General features: G+C 42.3%; 1 protein-coding gene across 11 annotated transcripts in view; it reads left to right on the forward strand.

The window, feature by feature from the left end:
* The window catches only part of DOCK10 (dedicator of cytokinesis 10), a 174,848-nt gene extending 148,787 nt beyond the window's left edge, over positions 1-26,061 (forward strand). For 6 of the 11 annotated variants that reach the window (XM_077929932.1, XM_077929934.1, XM_028731089.2 and 3 more), the window contains exons 42-57: positions 224-361; positions 3,129-3,311; positions 4,032-4,142; positions 5,489-5,704; positions 6,223-6,280; positions 6,602-6,700; positions 8,718-8,824; positions 10,775-10,897; positions 12,322-12,435; positions 17,170-17,316; positions 18,840-19,050; positions 21,109-21,299; positions 22,213-22,313; positions 22,588-22,726; positions 23,957-24,032; positions 25,463-26,061. In XM_077929932.1, the coding sequence (XP_077786058.1) occupies positions 224-361; positions 3,129-3,311; positions 4,032-4,142; positions 5,489-5,704; positions 6,223-6,280; positions 6,602-6,700; positions 8,718-8,824; positions 10,775-10,897; positions 12,322-12,435; positions 17,170-17,316; positions 18,840-19,050; positions 21,109-21,299; positions 22,213-22,313; positions 22,588-22,726; positions 23,957-24,032; positions 25,463-25,530 (2,082 nt within the window). In that variant the 3' untranslated portion in view covers positions 25,531-26,061. The remainder of the gene's footprint in view (positions 1-223; positions 362-3,128; positions 3,312-4,031; positions 4,143-5,488; positions 5,705-6,222; positions 6,281-6,601; positions 6,701-8,717; positions 8,825-10,774; positions 10,898-12,321; positions 12,436-17,169; positions 17,317-18,839; positions 19,051-21,108; positions 21,300-22,212; positions 22,314-22,587; positions 22,727-23,956; positions 24,033-25,462) is intronic. The other 5 variants (XM_028731098.2, XM_028731094.2, XM_028731101.2 and 2 more) reach the window with 2 other exon arrangements.
* Positions 26,062-27,796: the final 1,735 nt, after the last annotated feature.

Here is a 27,796-nt window from a genome sequence, read left to right on the forward strand (position 1 = left end):
CCTGGCCTAAGGGGCAGCAAGTGGGGGGAGGCAGAATTATTGTAAGGGAGAAGATATTATTTGAGATATTTTGGGAGGTGGTACTGAAGCAGCTGACTTGACATTGTGTTGCTAATTCTGTTAAAGCAGGCCTTGCCCATTTGGGCAGGAGAAACAGATGCAGAGAAAGCCAGGCAGTTTAGCTTTTGAAAGACTGAAAGATGTTTGTTGGCTCGTTTTTCAGAGACAGCTGCAACAATCAGATTGCCAGAACACACTGATGAAGAAAGTCTTTGATACCTTCCTGCTGTTTCTGCAAATCAATCACTCTGCAGCAGCCCTCAAGCACGTCTTTGCTGCTCTTAGATTGTTTGTGAGTAAGGTACGTCCCTGCTACAGTTGGGTCACCTGTGATAAGAAATGCTCGTTTGTTGTTTAAACCAGCATTGAAACCATGTCTGCCACATAATTAGTGATCAAGTTGCATCCTGGAAATCAGTACTGAAATACAATTTCAGATAATTTCTCATAGAAATTTGTGTTTTAGATTCAAAATTTTACCTCAGACATTGATTGATATAGACATGTTATCAGTCTGTTGGTTGCTTTTTTTAAAAAAAGTAGATGCTAGGTATCAAATGCTAGAGTTCCAACAAAGGCATTGCATGTCAGCTGTAATATTTGATCATAGATCAATATTATTGAAGATCAAATACAGCCAAGTATTAAAATGGCAGCCCATTGCTTGTTAACAGTCACATCCTTTCTTATAACAAATATTAAAATCAAATATGGCATTAAATTGAGCTTTAGCATCAAGCAGTCAATATTTGATACCCAGGCAACATTCAACATCAGAGTTCATAAAGAATTATTTGGGAGAGAAAGTCCAGGATCATTATTTTTTTTAAATCTAGTTCTTCAGCAAAGCTCCTTGTGTTTGTTCATGGACTACTGAACATACGAACGTAAGAACAGACCTCCAGGATCAGACCGAAAGCTCTTCTAGTCCAACCCTCTGTTGTCATGGTTGCCAGCCAGATAGATGCCAGTGGGAAGCCTTTGCAGTCCTACTCATACGTCTGCAGCATGGAGCTGAAGTGGCCTTCCCTTCCTCATTGCCCATTCCGTCCACAGCTTTTTTCCTCCACCATCTTCAGTCATTGCTTAATACGGCAAAATTTCAAAAGCCACATTTTTGCCAGATAAAGATAAGCCCTTCCTTGAACGGAACCCTACGGTGAAGTACTCGAAACAGAATGCGAGGAGAATGCTTTTCTTTCGCAACGTGTGATATTGTAACGCCGCCAGTGGCATATTTCTAGGGCCAAGGGAAACATTAGACAAACCCAGCAGGAACAGCTTTCAATTACGTGGCAGACTGTCAGGAGCCTGTTTAATAGTGGGAGAGTGGAGACGTACAGATGCATAGGAAGCTGCCTTATACTGCATCAGACCATTAGTCTATCTGGCTCAGTAGTGCCTATTCTGACTGGCAGTGATTGTCCAGGATTTCAGGCTGGGAGTCTTTCCAAGCCCTACCTGGAGAAACCAGGGACTGAATGTGGGACCTTCTTCATGCAAAGCATGTTCTCTCTGCCACTGAGCTATGGCCCTTCTCCAATCATCTGAGCCACCCACTCCATTGTCTGGAGTGAATGGATTTGGATGCTTCCTTGAAATATCTATGGGGGTTAGCTCCATCTTGACATGGTAACGTTGCTCTCTTCCTGCTCATTCCATTCCATTTTCCTTCAGTAATCTCATCTCAACAGGTGGCATGCAGGGAATAATGTTACTTATTCTCCGTAGTCTGCTCAGCCGATCATGTTGTTACTCAGAGAAATCTCAGTTCATTTATTCATATCATTAATTGGATACTATCTTTATTTAGATTTTATATTAGATACATCCTATCAAAATTAAAGAGGAGAAGAAATTGCATCAGAAGCAAAAGCAAATTGGGACTTAAAGCTACTTCAACCAGTTCTTAGGAAGTTATTGAGGCTATGGTTGTACTGCTTGTCCAAGCAGAAAGCGGGAGTTCTATGGTTTCCAGAAGTCCGTGATCAATAATAAGAGCTGAAGGGTGGGGCAGCAGCCCTTACATGACCTTTCATCACCAGCATCACTGCAACGTACTGGGAGGGGTGAAGCAGCAGTGAAGTCGGTGCAAGTGGGGGCATCCATTTAGCTCCAGTGCTACAGCTGCATCACACCAACCCTGCTGCTGCCTCACTCCTCCCAGTAATCTGCAGTGATGCCGGTGAAGCACCCCCATTTAGCCAACTCCTACTGCAATCCAATCCAACCTTCTACCTACACACTGCAGAAATCCAGAGCTAGAACATCCCCGAGAGATGACTGTCTAGTCTTTGCTTGAAGACTTCTAGTGAGGGAGAGGTCTGTTTCACTAAACATCGACCATACAACGTGTTGCTCTCTGGGTGTTTCTCCTGCCTCATGCTCACGTGCTGTCAGGGAACTGGGGGCTGAGAAGGGGGAAATCCTGGGGAAATACAGAGATAAGCCTCCGATCATTAGTAGTGGTACCTCATCAGGGGAGGACGACGACGAAGCGTTGTCAGGAAGCAATGAATCAGAGAGGGGGGAGCAATTTCCGGGGCTTAGCTCTTCACGTAACAGAGGAAGGAAAAGAGGAGGGCTCCGGAAGTGGTTATGCTGGGGAAAACGAAAGCAGCAACCAGTTGCTGCATCTGATTCCAATGATCCGGATGTGCTCTGAGAGCTCTGAGTGTAAATAGAAGAATGGAACAAATAAAACCTATAAAACTGGCTGGAGGCCTGGACTCTTATCTCTTCTAGCACTCACCAATCATTCCTGACACTTGCAACCATTGAGCTAGGTGTCAGATAGCCACATATGCAGCAATACTTGTGTTGCATCCCTAGGACATGTACACCTGGGTGAATCAGAATGACCTTGAGCAATGATCTATGGAGATCACGGTGGCCCATGCAGATAGTCTTGTTGGTGTTTTTTGTGGGTCACGGCTAGCTCCTTCTCAACTATAGCCAGTTTATAAGCGGCATGAGGTCTTTGATTGCCTTCTGGCACTGACAGATGCTGCATTTGTGTTATAAGAAATCTCTTATGTTGTAGCAAAGGTGTATCTTTGTCTCCATAGTTCCCTTCAGCATTCTTCCAAGGGCAGGCTGACTTATGCGGCTCATTCTGCTATGAAATTCTTAAGTGCTGCAATCACAGGTCACGGTCGACACAGATGGAAGCCTCTGCTCTGCTGTATTTCTTCATGAGAAAGAACTTTGAATTTAATAAGCAGAAGTCAATAGTCAGGTCCCATTTGCAGGTAAGTAAACACTTGGGTGATGAATAAGCATCCCACACAGATTACTTTTTGAATTTCCTGGTCATGGCATTGTTTTAGTTTTTGCCTCGACTCAGTCCAGAGATGAGCAGTGTCTATGTGCAGATCACATAGAGTTCCCAAGCACTTCTGTTCTTCCAGTCCTGCTGTACCTTGGCAAAATCCCAAAAACCTCAACTTTTCTTTCTAAACTAAAGGAAACTTTCTGGTTGGAAAGGTGCAGGTTTAATTCTGGAAATGCAGTCCACAGGGTAGAAATCTTCTTGAGACACACGTAGTGTCCTATATATCCCTGATTATATTTCTGAAATGTGGCACGGGGCACTGCCATCATTTGAGCTGTTAGTTCCCTCTTTGAGCATATACATGGAGACCCAGACAACTACTTGGACTATTGTCCATGTTGTAACTCAGTCAACATAGGATCCTCTTTGTATTAGGTCAGACCCTTGAGCCATCTAGCTCAGTATTGTCTACACTGGCTGGCAGAGGCTCTCCAGGATTTCGGACACAGGACATTCCCAGCCCTTCCTGGAGAAATTGATGGTTGAACTTGGGACCTTCTGCGTGCAAAGCAGATGTTCTGCCCCTGAACTACAGCCCTTTTCCAGTCTATTAAGTTGTACTAGTAGTTCGTCTAAGGAATAACCACTTGCTAGCTTGATTTACTTATGCTAACACCTCCTTTTAATGTTTTTTTAGCTCATCAAAGCTGTAAGCCAGTTGATTGCAGATGCAGGAATTGGAGGCTCCCGGTTTCAGCATTCACTGGCGATTACAAATAACTTCGCTAACGGAGACAAGCAAATGAAAGTAAGAAATGACTGGTATTACTTACAACTATAGATAGATGTGTCCTAAGGTACATTATCCTCTATTACAATCTTAGTCCTTTCTGTGAAAACCTTCCAAAAATATATTTTGCAAAAGGAATAGACTTAATTTTCTAAGCACTCTGAGATGCATAATTCAGTCCAGTCCCTACTGCTAATATCTATGCAGGTACTGTACTGTATTTTGTTTCACCACTGCAATCATTGAAGCTATTTCTGGAGTAAATAAATTACCCAATATTGACTTGAAATTTGTTCAGAATCATTTAGGGTATTGCTAAATCACACCAATTTTTCTGGCTATTGAAACAGTTGTTCCTGGGCACCCTCTCCCCTGCTTTATCAGTACAAAGTCTGATGAAATTGTATATTCTGGTAAATATTCATTGTAAGCTTCTTCAGGAGCTAATCAGGCCTGAAAAGTAGGGCACCAATGTAATAAATAAAAAGATAATGCTGGTAAGTATCACATGGACTGGGTCCTTTAGAAAAAATAGATCAATGTCAGTGGAAAGCTGAAGATCTCAGTTAGTACAGCATGAGACATGGAATCTCATGGTCATGCAGGGGGTTAGACTATATGGCCCTTGTGGTCCCTTCGGACATTACAATTCTATAAACCTTCTATAAGAGGTTGCTCTTTTCAGTCTGCTTTGTATGCTACTGGTAGCTTCATCAACAGTGTTCCCTTAGAATTCTAAGAGATCAAAAATCAGTGCAGTTTTGAAATCAGCAATTAAAATCAGTGCAGTTTTCAATGGTTCAGTCTGCCATCTTGATTCAAAGTGACATCTGGTTGTATCCAAACATAGACAAAAACCTGCTCCCTGATCTCAATAATCTTCATGCAAAATTGTGTTACAGTTTCTCAAGAGGTGTCCAAATGCTTAGTGAATGAATAACTTTCCAAAGTATGTATTAGATTCCTGGAGAGGGTTCCCCTAACTATACTGGGGTCATGGCTTTTTGCCTCCATACACATCCATCCTGACCCAGTATCTTTTGGTTAACTCCTATGACGTCTGGGAAGTCCTGCATATTCCACCTGCCTAGTCTGTGGCTAGATGTTCAGCTACCACTTTGCACATGATCAAGGTTTTTGAATTGCATGACAAATGCTATATAAAAAAGATGATGCACAAAAAAGGAGTGGCATGCAAAGATGTCAGTAACTGTGTATGAGCAGGAGCAAGAGCCAGCAAGCACAGGATTTTGAAGTGTGTGTGTGGTCCACTATGTCATCTATCCCAAAAGTATGTGATTTAACATGGAAACGGAAATTCTGTAAGCTTAAAAGTACACTTCTGCTGCTTCTCCTCCCCAAAGAACAGCAACTTCCCAGCAGAAGTGAAAGACTTGACCAAACGCATAAGGACGGTTTTGATGGCTACAGCTCAAATGAAGGAACATGAGAAGGACCCCGAGATGCTAGTGGATTTGCAGTACAGTTTGGCAAATTCATACGCCAGCACGCCTGAATTGCGTAGGACTTGGCTAGAAAGCATGGCCAAGATCCATGCTAGAAATGGTGACTTATCAGAGGTAACTTGCAAATACTAACGATTGATTTTGTATTGGGATTGGGAGGAGCACTCTATATGAGTCTGACTTAAATACATCTGGCTGGAGCAGAGCATGTATTATCACCCGTTGACATTTGCTAACAATTGTTTTGTTAAAATGCAAGCACTTTATTGAGTGTTATTGTGCATCCTTCCCCACCCCAAAAGAAACCTGATTCAGAGTTCAAATTATTTTAGACTCCTTTATTTTCTAAGCTCTTGCAAGCACATGACCCAGATAGTTGTTTTTATGGTTGAAATCCTGATGCTCTCGTTTAGCCATACTCTTAGCCTTTTTAGGCAAATCTCTTGGTAACTGGAGCTTAGCTCAAGTAAAGACTTCAGCATCAGTTTCTTGTTTTGCACAAACATTCACACTAATAAATCTGTCAAGTGAAGCTTGGCTACCTTTCTGCAAAACACTTGCCTGACATTTATGAGGATAAAGAAAATCTGTGCGGCTTAATATTAACACTTGCATACAATTTCTTGTTGCAGGCTGCTATGTGCTATATCCATATAGCTGCCCTTATTGCCGAATACCTGAAAAGAAAGGGTAAGATAACTTTATTCCAAGGCTAGCATTGATGCAGCAAACAGTAAAATGTGACCGCCTATTTCAATCTGATGAAATTCATGTCCTTTTGTAGTTATCCTTTAAGCAGCTTTGACTCTTCTCAAATGTTTCCTATGTAAGATACTACAACCAGTAAAATCAATGGTTACAACCTTGCATGTGGTGTGAAAATGAAGCTTAACTCAATCTCTTTTGGGAAGGGGGACATTTGTATCTCATTTCTTTAGTGTGTATCATTAAGTATGCATGTATTAACACATACAGATAGCAGAATGCTAATAACATCTCACACTATCGTAGGTTACTGGAAAATGGAAAAGATATGTACCTCTCGTATGCTCCTGGAAGATGCTGAACTCTCTGATAGTAATGTCTTACTAACAACTCATACTGGAGGAAGTGAGTGTTCTAACCACGTCTGTTTATGTGGCATAGACAACCACATTTGACCCACACCGATTGCAGAGATTCAACAGAAGAAGAGATTAACTGAAAAGGGAGGGAATATCATGATGCATATTTATATTCTTTGACATTGGGAGGTGTCAGGTCTTCTCTCTGTTTCTGTCATTGGTTGGAAGACTGAATTAGAAGAAGTCTTTTACTGCAATGCTGTATACATTTTTCTTATAAGGATTACTCCAAGACAACTTCTCAGGTCATTGACTTTCCACATTAAGGTATGCATGGGGTATGCCTGCATAATAATCACTTAGCAAACCCACCAAGATAAACAAGAAAATGAAATTTGGTTGCCTGCAAAGGTCACTCTCTCTAACACACACAAACACACACCAGGGCATGATAACTCAGCATGGCCACTTCTGCAAGCTTCCCATGGGCAACAGCAATCCTGTGCCCAATGACCATGTATGTGGAGTAGGGTCCACCTACCTCCATACCCTAGTAGTTCTAGCTACCTCTTGCCCCACCTTTAGTCTAGTGGTTTCAAGGATTCTAGTCCTGGTAGAAGAAATATCTAGAACAGTGTTTCCCAACCTTGTGCCTCCAGCTGTTTTTGAACTACAACTCCCATCATCCCTGACTAGCAAGACCAGTGGCAAGGGATGATGGGAATTGTAGTCCAAAAACAGCTGGAGGCACAAGGTTGGGAAACACTGATCTAGAACATGGATGGAGAACACGTGGCCTTGGAGATGTTGTTGGAGTCCAGTTCACATCAACCACAGCCAAATGGCAACCACCTAGAGGGCCAGAGGCACTCCATCCCTCATCTAGTAGCATCCAAGAAGGAAGTGGGGATCAGTAGTGAGATAATTCTCACTGCTTGTTGTAGGTTGCTTAGTTTATCTCAGTTCAGATTATGCTTGGACTGCATTTTGCATTACTCTTGTGGGTTGCATTTCCCTTGCCTTGCTTTCTAATAAGGATGGGAGAAAGAAAAGGCACGTAAATCAAGCTACATCTACATCTCCCTCGGGTGGAAAACCCCCAGTCCTAAGATGGAGGCATGCATCCATTGCCTTAGAACTGGACTGTTGCCACGTAGTTGAGGAAATTAATAGAACAAAACAAAAAATTCCTATAACATGAATTAATTTGGAGGACCCTAATAACATGGTAGCTCTTCCTAGTGAAATTCCATTCTTCCTGCATTAGAGTTCAAAAAAAAATCCATGTAACATCATTCTGGTGTTTTGTTTTGTTTTCTCCTGTTTCCAAAAGCAAAATAAAATATATTTAGTGGCAAAATCAATATCAAAAGCCAACTTTGGGGAGAAAGGGAGAAAATGTGACCACTCACAATATTATGGTGATAGTTCTGAGTCTTGAAATGAGTGGATCAAATGTGAATTTCAACCGTTTGTTCTCTCAAAACCTTTCAAAATGGTTTCAGGCCAATCCAAGATTCAGGCCATGTTCAAAAGAGGCTAGATTCTGTGCCAGCAGTATTCACTGTCAGCACCTTGCCATACCCTCTTTTCCTAAACCACCTTGGCAAGGGGGCAGGATGATGGGGAGGCAATTCATCTTTTCATAACTTCAGACTAAACACAAAGCATATGATTCTGTCAGCATTTTTTTTTATTTATAAAGAATCCAGGAGCGTTGTTTATTTATGAATGGTCCAAATAAAGAAATGCCTTGCCATGTTAGCAATACAATTATTTGGGAGGTGTCTCAATAATGCTTTTTGAATAAGAATACTATTTGCCAGAATCATCCAGTAATAACTTTCTGCAGCCTTGCCAGTAGGTTAATGAACTGAATGGAATTTATAAATAACCTATCACAAAATTACCCCATTCCATTTGTTCTACTCGCCCTATGGGCTCTGAAAAAAGTCCTTTTGATCAGCATTTCTTTAAAGCATTCTTTATAGTAGCATCCTCTTCTTTTTAAGAGTGTAATATTAATAGATTCATGGGGCTCTTTCTGTTGTTTTTTGGAAAAGGCTTGTTTTCTATGGGATGGCCAGCTTTCCTCAACATTACACCAAATATTAAAGAAGAAGGAGCTATGAAGGAAGACTCTGGAATGCAGGATACACCATATAATGAGGTCAGCAGTGCTAATGTTTACACCCTGATCCCGTGCATGTTTTTCAGAAATAAGTCTCACTGGAGAGCCAGTGTGGTATAGTGGTTAAGAGTGTAGTGGTCAAGAGCGGTAGACTCGTAATCTGGGGAACCGGGTTCGCGTCTCCGTTCCTCCACATGCAGCTGCTGGGTGACCTTGGGCTAGTCACACTTCTCTGAAGTCTCTCAGCCCCACTCACTTCACAGAGTGTTTGTTGTGGGAGAGGAAGGGAAAGGAGAATGTTAGCCGCTTTGAGACTCCTTCGGGTAGTGATAAAGCAGGATATCAAATCCAAACTCTTCTTCTTCTTGGTTGTGTTCATATGTCATGCTATATCATTGTTTAGTGTGACGTGCATGAGCTGGGATAAGCCCGAGTGAGCCTCAGGCCTGCACACTCACCTCTTTCCTGTCCTCCTAGCCAGGAGGAGAACCACAGAAGCTTTTGTGGTCAATTTCTTATCAACTTTAGCTTGTCAGTAGTTCTGATTAGTTTCAAAACCAACCAGCTTCAAAATATGGGCTATGAAGCTGACTTGTTAAAACTAACCATAGTTAGTGCAATCCACAATCCCTGGTTCAGATGCAATAACCAACCATGTTTATGGGAAATTGAAAGAAAGTCTTCCAAAGATTTCCTCTCAGCACACAGGAAGGAGAGGAGAGGGTGAAGCACAAGAGTAAGCCTCAGGCTACTTCCAGCTCACATGTGTTGTGCTAAACCATGGTTTACTGTGACATATGAACATGACCAGTGGGACCTACCTAGACCAATGAAACCATACATAGGATTGCAGCTACATTTTACTTTTGCACACTACTTTTTGTTGCTGTATGAAACAAGCCACAGTAAAAAAACAACAACAGTTCTCTATCATCACAGCACAAGTACTACATATCTACAATTCTAATTTAGCAGCAGAAGTAAACCAATCTACAAAAATAGAATTTCAACAGTGCTCTCTGAGGCATAACCAGGAAGAGTGAGAACATCCCATTTCCTTCAGTGGAGGTTGCCTAGGACAAAATCCTAATTGATAGATAAATCCCCAATAGAGGGTAGGCTTATCATTGCCAAACCCAAAGTCCTGTTTTCAGTGTCTTATTGAAATGTTTACTAGCACAGGGGGAAGCTGGGAAGAGAAATCAGTGCTATTTGCTGGATCATCCATCAAGGAACTGAAATCTTCTAAGAATCTTCTAAGAAGCTGGGATTGTCAGAACTTTGAACAATATGTTGAGGGACCCTCTCTTTCTATGAAAGAAAACAATACCTTGAGCAAAAGCTATACGCTCCAAAATGAAACGTCTATTGCCCACAGAAAGCATGCACTGAAATAAATTGGTGGGTGTATCCAGTTTTGGAAGAAGAGGCATCCTTTCACCCCATATATCTGAAAGCAGGAGAATTGGAGCTAGTTATATCAATTTGTTTGATAGCTGATCATGCATGTAGCCTTTCTGGGTCTCAGAAAAGTCTGTTGGATTTTATCCTCAGGTGCTTGATCTGCAACCAATATAAATAATCTAGCAGATGTGGATGGTCTTTCGTTTGTGTCTGATGTTCCTTATGACACCGCACTTTTGCTTAAAGTTAAGGCAGCTTCTTGGATGCCTTTACTATGCTGAAACTACCTGCATTTAGTAGATGTGCTCATAGATTGCATACAGTGATTCACGTGTCCAAATAAGTCACCTCGTGCTATCAGCTTAAGAAAGATAGTGGCAGCATGTGAGCATGTACATTGCAGTGCAACACCTATTAACACACCTACCAAAACCAAGCAGCCTTGGCATGTAAGATGCAAAGATGTCCTTAGACGTTTGCTTCAGTTACTTGCTTCACTAATTTCTTAAACCAGGCCTTTGACTTCAACTATATCAACAGTGTTAATACACAGATTTAACATTCTTTTTACTTGTGCGATTACAGAACATCCTGGTGTCGCAGCTGGAATTGTGTGTTGACTTTTTGTGGAAATCTGAAAGATATGAGCTCATTGCTGAAGTTAACAAGCCAATCATTGCAGTATTTGAAAAACAGAGAGACTTCAAGGTAAGAAAAGCTTAAAATAAGATCTAGCAGTTGCTCTGGGAAGAGTCCTGGAAAATGCCATGGCATAGTTGGACATATTTTCATTTTTCATTCTTTTTTCCATGCTATTCCTCCTCTAGTGGCTAAAGACTTTGTGTATAGCCTATGCACAGTGACAAAAAGCATGGTGGTGATGCAGGGGACAGTTTCTAGGCTACAGTTTTTCCACTCAAGTCTGGTACTATCATCAGTACAGCTAGGCAGCCACCTAGGGCACAGGCCTCAGAGAGGCCATCTCAATGTGAATTGAGTTTGTTGGTCTCTTTGCAATTCTGCACACAGCAAAAACCAATGTGCCAGAAGCTTTCTGCACACCTGTTGGCTCACCCAGGACAGAGGGTGTTGATGGCATAGGAAAGACACAACAATTTGCTTTGCCTGTGTAATTCTGTTATCCATGTCCAGCCTGCTTCCTCCAGCTATGGCGTTGCACTATAGAGAAGTGGCTCTCAATGCATTCAGCTATGTGTGAAGGGAAATCCTGACACCCCAGTACAAAATGTGCACACTTTTTTAAAGAACATTTTATTTAAATTTTTTCCAACTAAGACATATAATATCCCGAACTTTCTCCCTTTCCCTTCCTTGCCTACTCTCCTTTCCCTTTCCTCTTCCATTTAAATACTTGCCCGTACAGTGAGCCCAAATTGGCATTGGTTGAGTCAAGCATGTGTGGGGAGCCTCTTGAGAAGTCCTGTAATACAAGTGATTCATAGAGAGAGAAAATAATTAATCCATGTAACAATTATAATTAAAATAAGTGAAACCTTTTTTTTCCCCAAATGCAGCTTTTGTTTTGAGTATATACAGAAGGAGCAAGTGGGAAAAGATAAACTCCCATAATTGACATAGGACTTACGCACTTTGCTTATAATGGTGAATGTGGCTAGACTAAAGGTAAAGGTAAAGAGACCCCTGACCATTAGGTCCAGTCGTGACCGACTCTGGGGTTGCGGCGCTCATCTCACTTTGCTGGCCGAGGGAGCCGGCATACAGCTTCCGGGTCATGTGGCCAGCATGACTAAGACGCTTCTGGAGAACCAGAGCAGCGCACGGAAATGCCGTTCACCTTCCCACCGGAGCGGTACCTATTTATATACTTGCACTTTGACGTGCTTTCGAACTGCTAGGTTGGCAGGAGCAGGGACCGAGCAACGGGAGCTCACCCCGTCATTGCGGGGATTCAAACCGCTGACCTTCTGATCGGCAAGTCCTAGGCTCTGTGGTTTAACCCACAGTGCCACCTGCGTCCCTTGTGGCTAGACTAAAGCCTCTTAAATCAGTGGTCCAGGGAGCTCCCAAGTTTAGTGCAAAGTTGTATTGAAGATCAGTGCTTTCGCTTTTTAAAAAGCCTATTTTTATTTCATTCATTCTTCTACCTCCAGAGACTGTCAGAGTTGTACTACGACATCCATAGATCTTATCTGAAAGTGGCAGAAGTCGTGAATTCTGAGAAGCGCTTATTTGGACGGTACTACCGGGTAGCATTTTATGGGCAGGTGAGTGACTCCAACATGTTTGCGAACATACAGATACCATATACATTTCTAAAAGACAGTTCCAGAGACGCTCTTCTTAAGGAAAGTATAATAAGAAAACAAGATGATAGGGGGTGATATTAAGGATGATTCTAGCTGACTTACTATTAAGGATCAAATTCTGAAATCTTTGCTGAAGAATGGAGTGAACCGGTGCTACCATCTCCAGAGCAAAAGTCAGGTCTTTGATATAAATATATATTTAATTGAGGCAGTTCATAAGCAATATTGATGGGGCCTTGCACAAGAAATTGGCTGTTTCCCTGCACATCTAGATGCAAGCCTATGCATGCTTACTTGGGGTGTAAGTCCTATTCAGCTTCCAAATAAACATGCATGGGATCAAAGACAATTAACATGACAGCAGTGAAGCACCATGAATGGTGACACAGAAGTGATTGATCACTAACCATGTTTACCTATTTGAGATCCCATAACATACCTCATAATCCTTGGAGGCAGTCTAAAATTACAGCAGGAGTAATAGCCAGTCTCATCATTTCAATTGTTTACTCGGAGATAAAAGACAGATGCACATTTTCTAATGGGAAACAGAGAAAAAGGGATACAAATACCACATTTATCCTCTGGCGATTCCTCCTGCCACTTGACATTTGTCATGTTATCCAAAATTATCCCTACTACAACTGCAAAATAGTTTTAAGCAATCAAGATGTGTTTTTCCCCTATGTGGCCTGAAATCCACATCCCTGCATTAGTTGAATTTCTCATAGACTCTCTGGCTTTGCTTTCTAGCTTGCCTCTGATGCTCTCTGCAGTACATTGTAGAGTAGTCTTGGAGCACGTGCTCTTTCTGCATGCTTGTATTGGTGTAGTGTGTGCTTATGCTTGCCTCTGCTATACACCAGTTGGGTGAGGGGACTAAGCATGCTCTCTCAGAGAGTGCTCTCCAGGCAAACAATTCCCCCTAATCTAATGAAAAGAGGAGGTGTGTAAAGAACAGATTGATCTGAATCATTCTGTCTGCTAATTAGGTTTTAATGCAGAAATTTGCTCTTTTCTTCTCTTGATCTTATTCAAGGCTGTGGTAAGTTGTCTATTCTTTTGCATGCTTTTTCTTTAATTCTTCTTACTCATTGTCTTCCCTGTATGAGTTAACCCTAACTTCAAGTGCTTTAGCATTCAATGTGAGAGATGAAATGACATTGCTTTCACTCATTTATATGCCGTGTCGCATCTTGCAAAACTAATTCTTTTGTTCTGCTTTCTGAAATTACGGCTGTTTCTTTGCTGTTTACATACTTGAGGCTTAATCCTGTTCCTCTGTCCAGGGGAAACAGGTTCAGGCCATGTCTCCTTTTCACTGAAATGTCCACTGCAGGCAGGTTTGCCAGTTATGTGTTTGCAGAGCTAAGAAGGTATTTATAGTTATCTCCATCCCCACACACAGTGAAACTATTTCAGGGTCTTATTGCCCAACTTAGATACCTATCTCCTTGCAGCTCCTCAAATAAATGCTCAAGAGGCCAGAAATCTTCCAGAATATAACTGCAGACCAAAGATAGGGTCCTCTGGCCCTCTAAATGTTGTTGGTTGTTTGCATATCTGGAACATACTCAAAATTGAAGGGCGTATTCCAAACAAGCTAGAGGTGCAAAGCATGGCTGGTGAGAAAAGTGTCCTGGAAAGAGTGGCTGTGACCTGGGGAAAGTCCTGAGGGCCAAATGGAGAAGGTTGCATTTGGTCCCTGCCTGCCTACAAGATGGGAGGAGAGAGAGAGGAGGTTGCACTGAAATGGCAGAAATGGGGACACCGCTAAGAGTCTCTAGGAGAAGCCAGGGTGGTGGAAGAGAACCTTGGACCTCCAGTGAGGGAGGAGGTAGCCCCAGTCAGCTGGGACCTTCAAAACCAGAATCCAGAGATACCCTGTAGGAAGCACATAAGGCCAGGCACAGGGGTGAGAGATCAGGCGTAAAACAGAAAGCAAATCAAGAGGGGAGATGGAGAAGGAAAACAAGCATGTCTAGGAGGAGCTACACTGCTGTTCCAAGGTCAATCTACACCTCACCTACCTGACCAAGAGAAGAAGGAACAAGGAAGCCTTTGCATTCCAGGGGACATCCCGGCAGATAGGCAGAATAGCCCATGTGGCTGGCGATGTGGACAGCCAACCACAGGCTCTCCTGGATGCAAGTCCTGTGCTTAACCCCAGTCTCACCTGCTCACTCATTTGGCACAAGGAAAACCCCCAGAATTGTCCCTTCTCTTAAGGAGGCAGATGCTTCTATTAAACTTACTTTTAGTGGAGCCCAGGTGATGTAACTCAGGGCAGAAAAGAAGAGACTGCACTACAAGCCTCAAGGCTATCCCTTGCTGTATCTAAACTGATTAAGAGCCATTTTGGCAAGAAAGAGGAGGAGGAGCCAATAAATAAATGGTTATGAGGCAGAAAGGACTACGAGAGGGTTTTCTGTAATCATCGATGGGCTGCTGTTACAACCTTCTTCCGGACCCTGTCGCAGTTGCCAGACTTAAAACATTCTTATGTGGCTGGAAACAAGCTGTTCAGGGGGAATCACAAGGGCAAAACCCAGTGCAAAAAGCTGGGAATGGACAGGGAATGACTTTGGCCCTTGCTTTTCTGGTTTCAGATTTAAAAGCCAAAGAACCAGCCAGTTGTCATTTTTAATTTTTGCTCAATCTGCAGCTTTGATTTCTGAAAGGGAGGGCAATGTGAAAAAGACAAAAAATAATAATGGAAGAGTGGACTTTAAAGTTGTGTTCATGTATGGAAAATCTATTGTAGCATCTTTCTACGCATTAAATATTTCAGTGCACCCATTTATCGAGTGGCAAGGAGATCTTCATCTGCTTGGCTGTTGTAGCAGTTCTGTTCACCTAAAGCAAGGATGGGAATCTGCTGCCCCCCAGATGTTGTTGGACTTCCAGCTCCCATCATCTCCCACCAACCAGTGATCAGAGATTGTGGAAGCTGAAATTCAACAACATCTGGAGGACCACAGGTTCCCCATTCCTGATTTTAAAGGTGTTTATTTCAAAATTATTTGAGGCTTCGAAATACTTTCTTTGAGTTAGCATCAACACCTTGTCGTCATGGTGATTGTGAACTTGCAGGTTCTCTTTCTCTGGCAATATTATATATTAGAGGCTGCTCATTATGCTTAGCAAGCCAGCAGTTTATACTGAAATGTTGGTGCCCAAATATACTCAACTTCACAGTCCAGTTCAAAAACATTGAGAGAGCTAAACCTAAGGAACTGAAAAAAGTAAATCTTCCCAGAAAACAGAAATTTCACAGGTTTAAAACATGTTGTTTAGTAATACCTTATGAGAAAGCTTCTTTGTCAACAATGACTCTCTTAAAAAGAAGCAGAACTGCTATCAGTACCTATTTAGTACTCATGTATGTACAGACATTAGTATTTCTATGTAACCGGCTCTTTCTTGGCAAGAATGCATTTGATGAAAAACCCACAGAAGACTCCAATTCTACGGTTCACAAACATAGATCTGAAATACAAAATTCCTAAATGAGGATTTCAGGGGCTCACAGAGAAACTATGTGTTAGACTTGACTATTCATAAGCCAGCCTGAACAATAGACAAAAATAATGCTTCACTCAAGTTCTGTAAAATAGGTGCAATTATGTGTACCTAAGGGTGTTTTGAAAACCGTAAAGTTTTCACAGAGCTGCTGACTTCTTAATTGCCACCTCCAAATGTTTGGCTGCCAGGAGAGTCAGAGTGAATGAGTCACCCCAACACAAAAAAGAATGGTGAAAGGAAACACATTTTCTTCCTACATCAGGATCCTTCCTGATGAGCTTGAGGATTCTGTAAACATGTGGAGGAGGCACAAAGGAAGGATTCAATAGTTGCACAGCACGTCATAGGAATATAACCGGAGTCGGCTTTGTTATTGGTTTTACCACAAAACTTCACATTTTGAGAAACATGGTAGCCCTCTGCCAAGTTCTTGTCCTCCATTACTATAGCACATAGTCAGGCTTAGGGTTTATCCACACTTACTACAACTCCCATCATCCCTGACCACTGGTCCTGCTAGCTAGGGATGATGGGAGTTGTAGTCCAACAACAGCTGGAGACCCAAGTTTGAGAAACACTTCAGTAGACTAACAACACAAGCCTGTGTATGTTTACTCACAACCGAATCCCACTGCGTCCAGTCAGCATTTCCACCTACTAAGTGTAAATTCTGCTTAGAGATTGCTGTTAACCCCTAACATTCTTCTAAAGCATTTTGTCCTACTTTAATTGCAGACTTTCTCCCCGTTGTGTTTATTTTTGGCTGAATAGTGGATTGAACATATATTAATGGCACTGTGAGATTATTTCACATCTCCTGTGACAATTCCTGGATTGCACCACACGGTGGTGCAGTCTCCACAAAATGCGGGTGCCCCTATTATACTGACTGACTAGTAGTTTGCTCTCCAAAGAGATTTTCCTTCACATTTCACATCAGAATTTTGTCCCACTGGTATAAAGCTTAGATTCATCCTGTGCTAATATACAGAGTTTGGTTTTCTTGCCTCCCATTCCTTCATCAAGCACACGCTGCAGCATTCAGATAAACTGGTGTGTGTGGTTCGTTTTTTGTCCCTTATCAGTTAGATCCATCCACAGTGGATTGCTTGGAAGTGTTGCCTTGCTTACTTTCCTCTTAACTATTATGGTTTGTATTTTAAATAGGGCTTTTTTGAAGAAGAGGAGGGCAAGGAATACATCTACAAAGAGCCCAAATTAACAGGCCTGTCTGAGATCTCACAGAGATTGCTGAAGCTTTATGCAGATAAGTTCGGAGCGGACAATGTGAAAATAATCCAAGACTCAAACAAGGTACGGGGAAAAATCTAGCGCCCCCGAGACTCTGAGCACAAGGTAGCTGGAAGTTATGCTGCACAGGCCCCACTGAAATAAATGAAATATGTGCAGGAACACATTCTTATCTGGCTCCCAGCATTTCACTGGGATTTGCAAAGGAAAAAGTCCTGATGGATTGTCCTAGCAGATTCTGGATGTGAAAGGATGTTGATTTCTAGCACATCTTAGTTATCACAGTTCTGTTCCCTTGTTAGCATGTAGTAGTCCATAATACTTAAATGAGCAGGTCAGGGGCTAATTCTGCTAACCAGCAAATAAAGGAAAGTTTATTGTTCATTGCCAAATGTATTGAAATGTGGTTGCATCCAGTGAGTAGACCAGCTGGAATTAATCGACCTAACTTACTCCTCTCCATTCATTTCAGTGGGTAGGATTTAATTGGAGGCAACCCGCTATAAGAAAACACTTGGTAAAATCTTTCTGTACAATGAAGGACTAGAGGAGTGAGGGCCTTGTGCCCCTTCCACTTTTGGTACTCGCTAGGCCAGACTTCCCCAAGCTGGTGCCTTATGGACTACAACTCCCATCAGCCCCAGCCAGCTTGGCCAATGATGGGAGTTGTAGTCCAACAACATTAGGAGGCCATCAGATTGGGGAGAGCTACATTAGGCTATTGCTGAGAATGAGAGATCCACGAGCACCTCCTATATTTCCAAAGAGCTCTTCCTCTCACGTGGCTGCAGTTTACTTGGTCTCAGAGGCACAAGTAGCTTGCCAGAGGTGGTATGGAAGGCTGGGTGAAGATACAGATTTGGGGATGAATTGTATTTGGAGTTTCCTCTGATTTGCTTGCTTACTCTTTTCCATTCAGAAGACTTGAAATGACGTGCTTGAAATTAGATATTTAAAAAATTATCTCATACAACCTCAGACTTTATTGTTGCTGCTGTTATTATTTATTACCTGCCGTTCACCATAAGCTTACAACATTACGTTGTTGAAACTTTACAGCCATAAGTTTGCAATATAAAGATACAATATTGAAAGCAATTAAAACAATGTACAATTCTACAAATAACTCGTTGGGTAGCTTAACCTCACGCACCAAATCGCAGTGCAAGCAGGAGGAGTTTGCATGTCTAACTTCCAAGTGAAGGGTTGAATCATGGTGGAACTGCCACCAAGAAAGCCTTCCTTAGGGATTGTTGCCTTTCACTTTCTGTGAACACTCCCCCCCCCACACACACACTTTAGTCAGTAGAAATGCCCAAGTACAAAATTCATGTGCACCCTGTCGACTGCAAAGAGCACAGGGCTATATAAACCACTGCCATTCTTTTCAGAATGCATAGAAAAAGGACTCTGATCTTCCTTGTCATGCCATTAAAAGAAAGAGGATGGGGTTATTTGCGCCTCCCCCCGCCACTGCCCATCCCCACTACCGAGCCATTCGTTGCTATATCTGTCTTTAATTAATGTTTGGCCATACTCCCCATTCTGATCTCAGCTGTTTCATTTCATTCGCCGTGCCTGTCCAGGTTAACCCCAAAGACTTAGATCCGAAATACGCTTACATCCAAGTGACATACGTCACACCCTTCTTTGAAGAGAAAGAAGCCGAGGAGCGGAAGACTGACTTTGAAATGCATCACAACATCAATCGCTTTGTGTTTGAAACGCCCTTCACGTTGTCAGGGAAGAAACACGGAGGGGTGGAAGAGCAATGCAAGAGAAGGACCATTCTGACAAGTATGATGGTTGTTGCATTATTTAGGGCACAAGGGAGGCTTGTTGTGGAGCTGCCAAAGGTTGCGCTCAGGAATGTATAGTTTTAGGAGGGAATCTTTGTTTTTAGGACATTTGGCACATAACCTTTTTCCCCCACAGGACCAAAGTTCTTCATTTCTTTTGTTAAAATTGTGTGAGTTATTGGTTCAGCAAACCTGCAATCTGGATCTCATTTTCCTATATCAACTATAGTACTGTACCTTAGAACTTCAATACACAAAGCCTATAAAATGCATATTAAATAATCCATGTATTAAAAAAAATAAAAATAAACAACTATTGCAGGGGGGGGGAGCAGAGAGGCAATATCTTGGACATGCCCACTGAAACAAAAGTGAAAGCTAGTCCACATTCTCAGCACTGCAAACAAAGAAAGAAACAACCCATAGTATGTTAGCAAGCAGATATAGATACAATTTGCAGATACAATTCTGCAAATTGAGCAAAGGTGGAAAGATGCTATTTTGCCATCCAAGTTGGGTAGGATGCAGACCTATGCTGGACACTCTTTAGTCCTGTTGAACTCCCACTGAGCTAGCTGTGATCAGTTTTGTCCCACTGATTTCCTGTATGTGTCTACTCAAAATTCCCATCACGTTCCATGGGACTTACTCCCAGTTAAGTGGGCATAAGATAGTAGCCTAAAGTGATTAACATAAAGGTAAAGGGACCCCTGACCGTTAAGTCTAGTTGCAGATGACTCTGGGGTTGCGGCGCTCATCTCACTTTACTGGCCGAGGGAGCCAGCGTACAGCTTCCGGGTCATGTGACTAGCATGACTAAGCAGCTTCCGGCGACCCAGAGCAGCACACGGAAACACTGTTTACCTTCTCGCTGGAGTGGTACCTATTTATCTACTTGCATTTTGACGTGCTTTCAAACTGCTAGGTTGACAGGAGCAGGGACTAGGCAACGGAAGCTCACCCTGTCGCAGGGATTCGAACTGCCGACCTTCTGATCAGCAATCTCTAGGCTCTGTGGTTTAGACCACAGCGCCACCCACTGATTAACATAGCCTGGATCAAAAACTATTCCTTTTTGGTAAGGTTGCTGTTTCTACTGAAGCTTCTTTAGAGTTAATCATGCTGGACAGATTTCCTCTAAGCATCCCCATCAGTAGAAGCCCTGTGCAAGGACTTTCATTTGTGCAACAGGGCCTCCTCCCCCCATGCCCCCCTGAGCTTAGCTTGGGGGAGTCTGGAGAACCCTCTGAAAAGGAAGGAGGGGCAGTTCAATCTGGCAAGCTACAGTGGTGCCTCGCAAGACGAAATTAATCCGTTCCGTGAGTCTCTTCGTCTTGCGGTTTTTTCGTCTTGTGAAGCACGGCTATTAACGGCTTAGCGGCTATTAGCGGCTTAGCGGCTATTAACGACTTAGCGGCTTTAAGAAAAAGGAAACAAACTTGCAAGACGTTTCGTCTTGCGAAGCAAGCCCATAGGGAAATTCGTCTTGCGGGACGACTCAAAAAACGGAAAACCCTTTCGTCTAGCGAGGCATTCGTCTTGCGGGGCACCACTGTACACAGTTTATGCAGATGTAGCGACTGAAAGAGCATGACATTGAATTCCATCCCACCATTTTTGGAGAAGTTTTTAATGCTTGATGTTTTTGTTTGTTTGTTTTTCCTTTCCCTCTCTATTTCTGTTGGTAGCTGTTCAGAGTGGCTGGGACAACCCAGTCAGATGGGAGGGGTATAATAAATTTATTAATCTTATTATTTGCCCATCTCCTAATTTACTGGAGAATAAATTAAAAATAAAGTGCTAGATTTTATAATAGGAATGGTGTCGTTCTTTTACTCTGAGAATAAACTCTGGTGTGTAGTGATGCAGTTTGTGTATTGTGTTCATCAGTATTCAGAACATTAAAAAAAAATACTGAAAGTCCAGTAAATGGATTTATTACATAAGCACTGCATGAATGATGGCTGCATTTTAATTGTGAATATGTGAGATTAATGCCTTGACTGCAGGAGAAGGGGAAATTTCCTTAAACGTTCCCTCTTGTGTTTGCATGCAGCCAGCCATTTATTCCCTTATGTGAAGAAAAGAATACAGGTCATAAGCCAAACAAGCACAGAGCTGAACCCCATTGAAGTAGCCATTGATGAGATGTCTAAGAAGATTTTGGAACTCAATCAGCTATGCACAATGGAGGAAGTAGATATGATTAGGCTACAGTTGAAACTACAAGGAAGTGTCAGTGTTAAGGTAAATATGGCTTGGTCCTTCATTGAGGCTTAAGGATTTCAACATTTCAGATTACGCGTCATCAAAAGGAACAAAATCTCCACTTTTTTGTCGTTCTTCTGTTATGGACTTTATTACTCATAATCAAAAGCTACCACAATCTAAACCTGAAGTATGTGCCAACAACCCAAAAATCTCTCACCACTTGAAGGCTGCTGTGTGCATGAAAATATTATAAGGATAAAACCACACTGTCCCCTATAGGTTACAAGCAAGTAGATAAATTGTTACCTATTTTTTAAATATATATATATAATAAAATGTTTTGTACTATAGCAGCTGGAAATGGACAAACACAGAGCATCCCTTTTATGTAAAAGCTTTTTTTAAATTTTTTCCATAATACAGTAAAATTAGAAATAAACAAAGAAGAGGAAAAAACAATAGAAATAAAGAAGAGAAAGAGAGAAGCTTGAGACCTATAGGAAGTTATTCAAATTCCTACCAGGATTCTTATCCTAGACCTTGCATTGCGTTGCTGTTTAAGCAAACTGTTTTCAAGCCTGAGGCTGATAATTTCAACCACCTCAAGTGCAATTTGGATTCATACTAGGTAACAGAACAGGATTTAGAAAAACTTTTAAGCTCCTGACTGTTCCTTTGGCATCCCGCCCCACACCTGATGTCATGTATGAAGTCAGGTGTAAAGTGGACAGGCATGGCTTCCCAAAAACAGCCTGGCAGGGCACATGGGGAGGCCTGAGAGCCAAGTCCGTCCGTCCGTCCCCAGGCTTAAAGGTGTGGACAATTAAGTAGAACAGAAATCCTGTTGAATAAATGAAAAGAAATGGCAAATCCTCACAAGATAAGATAGCATAGGACTTTCTCCAGCTTTGCCCTTCCTTGTTAAAAAGCAGCATGTTTTATCTTTCAGGTAAATGCAGGACCAATGGCTTATGCGCGAGCTTTCCTTGAGGAAACAAATGCGAAGAAGTACCCAGACAACCAAGTTAAACTTTTGAAGGAAATCTTCAGGTAAGCTTTTCCATTCCAGAGACAACAAGGCAATCACTCCTTTAAGAAATGTTCTGCAAATGAAACTAAAGCTATTTGACTTAACGTTAACCAAATCCTGACAAAGCACCAGGCGGCAAACACAGAACCGCATTCTTCTGTTCATACGCAGAGAGAGAAATCCCTTGAAGTTCAGTTGCGCCTGTCTCCATCACTGTTTAAATCCGTAATGAGAGAAGAAGACTGTTTTGCATTGCCTAGATATTAAAAATGTGGCGTTTCCTGTGCTATGCAGGCAGTTTGCAGATGCATGCGGACAAGCTCTGGAAGTTAATGAGCGGCTGATTAAGGAGGACCAGCTGGAATACCAGGAAGAAATGAAATCTCATTACAAGGATATGCTCAGTGAGCTCTCTGAAGTTATGAACGAACAGGTTGGCGATTCTGTTTTATCTCCTTGTGGCTGATGGCTTGGACCTATTTTATTTCTCTTATTCCTACGGCATTAGAGATGTTACAGGAGGCAGCCTGAGCCTGGTTTGGAGAAGAAGCTGGGGAATGGGGGGTTGGAAGTCCAGCTGGAAAGGAAGGGACAGGTCTTCCAACTCCCCAACTTCCTTCACTTGGAGAGCAATTCCTGGCTGCAGACACCCCCATCTCCACTCCTCATCCTCATCCTACAAAGCCTAGCCCTACCAGTGGTGATGCTCTGCCTCTACGGTCAGAAGTAATACTTCTGAATACCACTTGCTGGAAACCACAGGAGGAGAGAGGGCTCTGGTGCTCATGTCCTTCTTGAGAGCTTCCCCACAGGCATCTGGTTGGCCACTGTGAGAACAGGATGCTGGACTAGATGGGCCATGGGCCTGGTCCAGCAGGCTCTTCTAGTGATCTTAACCTCCAGGCCCCAGACATACACCCCCTACCTTTTCCTTACGTCTCACTAGGATTCAAGTAAGATCAACACTGATCAGGAAAAGAAATGCAGCCCACCATGTTGTCCATTAGACTTCTCCTTATGCCCTAGCAACACATCTCTGTCTCTGTCCCATCGGTCACTACAGCTTGCAGGAAGAACCCTAGCCTGCTGGCACATCTCAGGTGTCACAGGAGGCTCCAGGTTCAAATCTGCACTGGAAAAGGAGGGAAGCCCACCCCCATTCAGGTACAGCATCCTCAGTGATATCACCCATCACCTTCTTTCTGTTCTGCCCATTATGCCAGCCCCACTGGGTTGCATCTGAGGAGGCCTGATGACTTCTTCCTCCATGTAGCCAAGTGACTGCCTTATACACCCTGGCAGTGGCACCTCTCCCACTTGCACACCCCAAGACTCCTGCCCTCCCAGAGCACCTGAGTGAGCAGACAGCCACGGGAGATGCTTGGGTATAGGGTTACCCCTTTAAGCTTGCTTGGTAGATCTCAGCTTTCACCACCTCAGCACATATATTAACCATGCAAACCGAAAAGGTCAACTCTCCTGTTGTAATTTTACCGCATCCGAGTATAACGTGTGTGTCTCGACCACAAATAGCCCTTAACTGCATTTTCTCGCCTGGGCTTTGGGGGTTGCTCATTGCGTTGCTCATTGTCACATTGTTTGTGCCTTCCACGGCAGTGGCATCTTCATCAACATCTCTCTCTCTCTCTCTTTTTCCTGACAGCTCTGTCATGGTCACTGCTTATACAACTTCTCTGCCTCACTGTCTAACATTTCCCTCAATACTATAGCCAAAAGTGGTATGTTTGGTTTTCTTTATGTCTACATGCTCCTTTACTGTCATACATCCTCACTTGGCTAGTCTTCTGTGTAGCCCGACTTTTAATGTCTACTTAGGACATCATCTCTGTTTCGATTCTTGTAGCATAGGAATGGGCAAGGCTTTTTTCAGCCAGAGCTCAGCTCCGGCACCTCTCAGATGGATGCCATTGACATAAGAGAATAAGGGGAAAGTTTGTGGTGAGCTCCAGCACCTCTTTTTCTAGAAAAATAGCACTGGGAATGGGCATGAGTCACCATTTCCTTTAAAGAGCTTAGGACATAATATGGGATCAGAGAGAAATGTAAGAACAGGATACAGTGTACTCTTGTTTAGGCCTTTGCGGACTTATTACTGAGGCCCATTTCCTATGTTTATTTTTTAATACACACACTTCTCACTTGCATTAATATTTCTTTTGAACATTTGTGCCACACAAACACTATTATTTTTACCTCACTCAGTAAATGCTACCTGTATTCACAGCAAACCAGATTCATATACATGTTTTGAGATATAGAAGTGCCACAGCAATCATGTTTTTTATTATTGTTATTGTTATACTGTTATATCACAAAAAGAAAAATGTCCACGTTTTTTACAGCAATGATACATAAAACCTGCAACAAAAAATATTTAAAAACCCAGACATCAATGAACCAATGTGGAAAGTTATCTTCTTAATTGCCCACATAGGCCTGGCAGAATAGAGAAGTTTCCAGGAGGCATTTAAAGGGTAGTACAAAAGGCACCTGCTGAATCTCTGTTGGCAGAGTATTCCACAATGCTGGACCGGTTTCTTCTTGTTGTCAAATGAGCATCACCAATTTGGGAAATGACCAACAAGGCTCCATCTCAGTGATGGAGCTGGGATATAAGGAAGTGTTCAGACATCGCCTGAAGATACCCTGGACCTAAGTTGTTCAGGGCTTTGTAAATTAATATAAGAACCTTGAACCTCTCTCTGTAGTAGAAGCAGCATGGTGATGTTACAAAGACAGAAGAAGCAAAAGTTGAAATCAGGGCAGGGTTTTTTTTTTGGGGGGGGGGGTTAGTGTGTTTTGCTTTCCACTTTCTATTTTTATTTCTATTTATAGCCGCTCTGAGCCCAGCCTTGGCTGGGGAGGGCGGGGTATAAATAAAAATTGTTGTTGTTGTTGTTATTTATTTCTTCTAATTCAGGGAACATTCCGCCTTATAGGATTCCGGAAGGGGGCTGGGGGAGGAATGAGCAAGGTGGCAAAAGGCCCCATGCTTGCCTTCCCTTTCATATGGCAGTAACTGCCATCCAGTATGATCCTTGGAAAGATATATTTTAGAACAACTGTGTTTAATATAGTACAGTTGTATTGATTTCTGCCAGTTTTTCTGCATCTCATAAGTCTTTTTTTAAAACTTGTTCTTTAAAAGATCACGTACAAGGAGGATTCGGCAAAGCAGCAAGGAGTGGAACCAACTTATTCCCATGCAATCAGTAGAACAATCACAGGCCCACCTGGGCCACTGATTGCCTCCAGTGCTGACATTTGATCGCTGAAATTCACTTTCGACGGATTGCTAGAAAACTGGGATTATTCTGAATAAGCAAAATCATGATGGATCCCACGAAAATGAAACGCGGTGCATTGTTTTAATTTATTGAACATTTTCGGTGTTTTGTTTTTTTTAATTGTAAGTTTGATATTTTTAATGTTCTTGCCTTTCCTGATATTTGCACATTTCCTATGGTTTTCTTTATTATGGTTCAGCCTTTATTAAACAGACTGAACATGATATTTCCATTGAAAGTTCAGTTTCTCAACAAGCCTTACGCTTGCTGTAAATGATAATATAATCTAATACAAGTCCTAGTATACATATATTTTAAAAGTCAAAAGTGGATGTTTTATAACCTTTAAGAATATTGCAATTGTAAATAGAAGATGTGTAAAATATGTCATTTTTACAAAGTTTTTAGTTAATAATTACTAAAATGTGGATAACGTTTCAGATACAATTATATTAAAATATTTGTCTATGTGTAGAAAATTACTTCTTTGTGATACGGGAATTCATCAGCATGTTGCAATGTCCATTGGGAATGTACCATACAAGTTGGGTCCTGCAACAGGAGTGTTTCAGTGTGCAGTGCTTTGGTTCAGGATTCCATGCACTCAGTTTCATTCACCTTTCCCTGCCTACTGTATTCTCCTTTCTCCCCTGCCTAAAAAGTCCTTCATTGAGGGGCAATCCTATGGTAAGATCCATTGGGATGAGCTGTTTAAGATGCAGCAGATCTCCAGCTCAGCCAGCGGGTTACAGGCTCAGCTGGGCTCAGGAGGTATTAATCACCTCCCACTCTGGCATTATAAACTTAAGGTACATTCACACACAATTCTGCCTGTCACAGGAGTGGAGAACCAAACACTGTTGCTGGATTTCCTTGCTGGCTGGGGTTGATGGGGTTGATGTATCTCTGATCTATCACATTTTTATCTGGTCCCTCCTCCAAGAAGCCCAGGGTGGTTTGCTTGAGGGTTACATGTGATTTTACATTGTTATTGGGTGAGCCTCCTTGAGAGTGTTGGAGTCCAACAACATCTCTGTTGTAGATCTTCCTGCCCAGCCTTCTCTCAATGCAGGAATTTCAGAGCTAGAAGTTGTCCAAACTGTGCTTGAAGACTTTACCTGTCTTTAAAGGTGAGGAGCTGGGATTGTTGAGATGCAAATGAGGTTCCCTTGTGGGATAGTCCTTTGAATGTTGCTGACACCTTCCTAGCCCTTGCTGAGATGACGCTGATTTAGAAAGGTGATTATCTTTCAAAGTTGGATGAAGTTGCTGTGATTTAAAAGGGCTTGTGGTACCCTTCCTGGTTGTATTGGGTGTATGATATTTGTGTGCAACTGGGGTATGAGCTGTGTGTGTGTGTGTGTGTGTGTGTGTGTGTGTGTGTGTGGTGTGTGTTGATGGATTGGTAGGTGCATTCGTGAAGGTAAAGAATGGGATGTGTAGCTCAGTATGTGAAAAAGTTGGGTGATATGTGTGTGCCCATGTACACAGAGTGAAGAATAAGTGAGGGTGTGTACGACTGTAGAGAGCAGTACGTAATGGAGATCAAACAAGGTGTGTTGAGTGAGTGAAAGACATGGGGGGGGGGACTGAAGAAATGGAGTGAACGGTGATCCTCCATCCTGCTCAAACCAGAGAAGCAGTCCCATCACTTTGTGAGTTGCCGCTGGTTACTTTTCTCATTAGGACACAGCAATTTTGCTGACTCGGACAGCCTGCAAATATATAAATCAAGGCAGTTTTGATAATAGAGGAAAAGGGTAACATTTCATCATTCTTAAGTATTATCCTTTACCCCCTCTATTATCAACTTTTGCACTTATTTGTGTATTTTACTCACATTCATGGGAGATATCTTGTAATACGGGAGGGGGGGTTGCTCACTCATAATACACTATACTGCTCCAGTTCCCTTTTCTCATTTATATAGTGATAGCATTAGCTTGTGTGTAGATAATTGTTCTGTCTGTCACCTCTATAATACACACTGTTGAGTGAAGTGCTCGCTTGTAATGAAAATCAGCCTGCGTCTCATTATCAGCTTCAGCCACATAACCAAATGGAAGGAATGTGGATCTAATCTTCATGCTGGTGAGGACAGCTCTGCCCTTCATATTCAGCACTGGGAAAATTAAAAACAACTAAAATCACAGGGTTGTTAACGAAAACGCAGTGTCTGAAAGTAACTTTTTAGT

This window comes from Podarcis muralis, chromosome 6 (assembly GCF_964188315.1).
Source record: "Podarcis muralis chromosome 6, rPodMur119.hap1.1, whole genome shotgun sequence".
NCBI classification, from domain to species: domain Eukaryota; kingdom Metazoa; phylum Chordata; class Lepidosauria; order Squamata; family Lacertidae; genus Podarcis; species Podarcis muralis.